At 39.4% G+C, this 4283-nt stretch overlaps 1 protein-coding gene across 1 annotated transcript; it reads right to left on the bottom strand.

Moving 5' to 3' along the window:
* Positions 1–89: 89 nt before the first annotated feature.
* Positions 90–1730, bottom strand: CT83 (cancer/testis antigen 83). The gene is made up of 2 exons (XM_025852734.2): positions 1511–1730; positions 90–415 (listed from the first exon to the last, which is right to left on the bottom strand). Exons 1-2 carry the CDS (start codon positions 1583–1585, stop codon positions 110–112), a joined length of 381 nt encoding a protein of 126 aa, XP_025708519.1. The 5' UTR covers positions 1586–1730; the 3' UTR covers positions 90–109.
* Between the last annotated feature and the right edge of the window lie 2553 nt (positions 1731–4283).

The raw sequence follows: 4283 nt of genomic DNA, 5'->3' as shown, positions 1-4283 counted from the left end.
GCAAATTGATAAATGTCTGGTTTTTGTACCTGACTTGGCATCCCCTCCCCTTTTAAACAATTCATTTGGTATAAACACATATAATCAAGTGAATTCACTCAAAGTGCCTTTAATGATTGCCTCCGTTGTCATTACATTCTCTAAGCTTGTCAGATTTCCAGTTAATTAATGCACCATTTAAACCCTTGATAACTAGGAAATGTTCCAGTTCAGCCAGCTTGTATTCCACGATCCCGAGGTTTACCAGTATTCGCTTCTGTATGGTTATGGTGTGTGGGGAATTAATTAAGATATCCCGAGAGAGGCTGATGACTGAAAGACTCTTATCAGTATCGCTCTTAGTTGACCCAGTAGAAGAGGTTGGTCTTACTAGTGCAAGAGAAGTTGAATTTGATGACATTTCACCAACGCTGCTCTGTAAGGGAAGGAAATTATACACATGTAGTTTATTGAGTTTAACAATTTCCAAATACAGTTGACCTTTGAACAAGGTGTGGGGGGGTTAAAGGCATCGATTCTCTGTGCAGTCAAAACCCCATGTATAACTTTTGACTCTCCCAAAACTTAACTACTAATAGCCTACTCTTGACCAGAAGCCTTACAGAAAACACTCGATTAACACATATCTTGCATATGTATTATATACTGTATTTTTACAATAAAGTAAGCTAGAGAAAAGAAAATGTTATTAAGAAAATAATAAGGAAGAGAAAATACATTTGCAGGACTGTATCAAAAAAAGAGAGAAAGTAAAGACCCATGGAGTTCAAACCTATGTTGTTCAAGGGTCTACTGTGCTGCCAACTAACATGTTTAGTCTTGGTTACCAAAATAAACTGATTGTCCTCCCCTAAGAATTAGACATTGAAAATCTGTTGAACAACAACGTTGATTTTGGAAATACGCTCTTCCCAAACACTGGAAAAAAAATATATATGAAAGTAGCCTTTAAATATCAAAATGTCATATCTTTGGCTTACATTTCTTAGAAAAGCAGGTCTATACCTGGACCGTGATCCTTATCTAAAAGGATCACTAAAGATCTGAAGTCACTTGCAGCTTTCAATATCACCAGGAAACCCACATTTTGACCTGAATTATTTGTGAAAGCCCTAATACCTGCCATACAGATGACTGAAACCAGGGGAGAAAGAGGCAAACAAACCTAAGGGGTAGTAGAAGCTAGAAAAGAGAGAGAAGGTATAGATTCCTAAAACAGGAGGTGGTGGTGGAGCGGGCACTTTCAGCTCTACTTTTCAAGTGGGTGAAAATCTGACCACATACTCAGTGACTTGGGGCTTTTTACAGCAGACCACAGCTGCCCAGTCATTGGGCAATAAGAAGGAAGCGTTGGGGGAGAAGAGAAGAATGAAGAGAAGAGAGAAGAATGAAATGACCTTCCCTTACTCTTATTTTACTATTTTAGTATCGGTCTACTTTCTCAGACACACACCTCCCATCCATGAACCACCTCACTTCATCTAATTCCAATTTCTCTTACACACTTTACCTGAAAGCGGCTTTTCCAGAAGACAAACAGAAAAGCAAACAGAATGCCGCTCAGTAGAAGCAACAGCACGCTCATGTTTCCTCTTCCGCCTCTTTCTCTCTTCTCGGGCACGGAGGCACTCAGCTGGCAGCTGGGAAGCAGGGGGACACCACTCGCCTGGCCACGATGTCGTGGGCCACGAGTCTAAGCATCCCACACTGCCTGGTGCAACTGGAAGACGCTGCCGCTTTCGGCTTTATATACAGCAAAGGGCTTGTGACGTCACAATCGAGCACCTACGTGAGGGCGCTACGTCACAATCTGATGACGTTAAGACCCAAAAGCAGGCGGCATTACATCGGCCTGCTTGGTTGCGGTGTCAGGTCGTTAGAGAGGGCGGTGAGAGACACCCGGGGTGGTCGGGATTTCCAGGAAGCTGAAACACGGTAGAAATAGACTCCAAATTCATCGGCTAAATACAAGATTTTAAAAGTGCTCGTCCCTCCTTTTTTTCTCTTTTAAATTATCTTCGTCCTTGCAGCAACCACTCCATTATTCATTTCAAAAACAAGTCCAGAAACAAGACGGAAATGTACTGTGAAAAGTAGTTACCCACAAACTATAAGTCTTTGCCAGAAACCGCCTCCACAGTCCCATTGCTGTTTTAGGATTCACTTTAACCCTATTCACATTGGGCTAATTATATACATTTGTGTCACTGTACAGCTTAAAAAGTAATTCCAGAGACATTCTCCCATATAATTCTCACAATAATTTTGTGCTTATAGGTATTTTTAATACTGTGTCTACTTTCAGAAATGCAAAAACAGAGACAGGTATTAAGTAAGCTCATTTGAAACTAGCAGCAAAAGCAGGACTCGAATCCACAGAGGTGAGTCCTGAGATAAACTCTCCCATCCCCATCCTCAGGACCTCTACCTGTACTTGCTGACTTGTGAGCATCGAGTATTTAATATTTTCCACTCAAGGAATTGAACAGTATATTTGGATTAATATTAATGAGAGGTAACAGATACAAGAATCATTGTACTCAACAGGAAATGTTTGAGAAATTTGGATAGATGTCCAAGATGACACCGAACTAAAAATTCAGAGCTAAAAGCAATGGCCCGGGTAATGTCAACATGAGTGGCAAACTACAACCCCTAACTGCTTGGGGGAATGACTCACATCTTCATACAGATAGGAAAGAAAAGAATTATTTATAAATTTTGCACATCCAACTTATTTCCCAATAATGAGTTCAAAGCTTAAAGATTTGTTTACTCAACAGGTGTGTAATAAACACTCATGTAAAGGGTGTTTACACTGTGATATATTCTGGGGATATGATTATGAGTGAAAATAAGGTCTCTGTTCACCTGGAATGTGCACTGTGGTGTGAGAGATGGACATTAATCAAACACCCACAGAAATGGATGTAAAAGTGCTGATGAGATAAGTGGTAGCAAGAAGTACATGGTGGCACAGGAGCTTCTCACAGGAAATGGGATATAAAGGAGAGCAACGCTCCTGGCGTTATGGCTTATTCAACTAGATGGATAGGAAATAACCACGTATAGGATTAGTCATCATGAATTTGGTGTTGGACATGTTGAGTTTGAGGTGACATTGAGACATGAAAGAGAGACGTAGAATTAACATTTTAAACAATTTTAAGGACACATTTCTGTGGCTTTAAGTACACTCACATGGTTGTGCAACCCATCACCACCATCCATGTCCAAAACTTTTTCATCTTCCCCAACTGAAAATCTATACTCATTAAACACTAAATTCCTATTCTCCCCTCCACTCAGCCCCTAGAACCTACCATTTTTCTTTCTGTTTTTACAGATTTAGATAGAATAGTTACCTCATAGGAGTAGAATGACACAATATTTGTCATGTTGTGACTGGCTTATTTCACTTAACATAATGTCTTCAAGTTTCAACCATACTGCAGCATGTGTAAGAATTTTATTCCTTTTTAGGGCAGGATAATATTTCACAGTATATATATATACCACATTTTTTTACCCATTTATCCATCGATGGACACTATGTTGCTTCTACCTTTTGGTTATTGTAAATAATGCTGCTATGAACATGGGTTATTTGTATGTTTTAGATAACAGTCCTTTATGTCTTTTGCAAATGTTTGCCCCCAGTCTGTGGCTTGTGTTTTTACTTTCTTGACAAAGTCTTTCACAGAGCAGAAGTGTTTAATTTTAAGGAAATCCAACTTATCAATGCTTTCTTTCATGAGTAGGTCCTTTGGTGTTATGTCTAAAAGTTATCACCAAACCCAGGGTCATCTAGATCTCTTCAAATTAACAACTCTTAGTTTGGGTTTTTTTTTCCCCCTATTGTTTTGATATTCTCTATTTCCTTTATTTCTGCTCTAACATCTATTATTTTCATCTTTCTGCTACCATCGAATTTAGTTTGTTCTTTTTCTAGTTCTGTTATTGTTCCTAAAGATAGCTGAATGCATGTTTCTCTCAAGTTCACGTGAAAACATTCTTCAGGATAGACTATATGTTAGGCCACAAAACAAGTCTTTTTTTTTTAAGATTTTATTTATTTATTCATGAGAGACAGAGAGTCAGAGGCAGAGGGAGAAGCAGGCTCCCCGCGGAGCAGGGAGCCCGATGCCGGGCTTGATCCCAGGACCCTAGGATCACGATCTGAGCCAAAGGCAGATGCTTAACCAACCGAGCCACCCAGGTGCTCAAAACAATTCTTAATAAATGTAAAAATATTGAATCATACAAAGTATCTTTTCCAGTCA

The sequence above is a fragment of the Callorhinus ursinus genome, unplaced genomic scaffold, assembly GCF_003265705.2.
Source record: "Callorhinus ursinus isolate GAN/ISIS: 27379988/994484 unplaced genomic scaffold, GSC_fseal_2.0 scaffold33, whole genome shotgun sequence".
Classification (NCBI taxonomy): Eukaryota; Metazoa; Chordata; class Mammalia; order Carnivora; family Otariidae; genus Callorhinus; species Callorhinus ursinus.
Note: the sequence above shows the minus strand (reverse complement) of the source record. Positions and strands in the feature narration are given on the sequence as shown.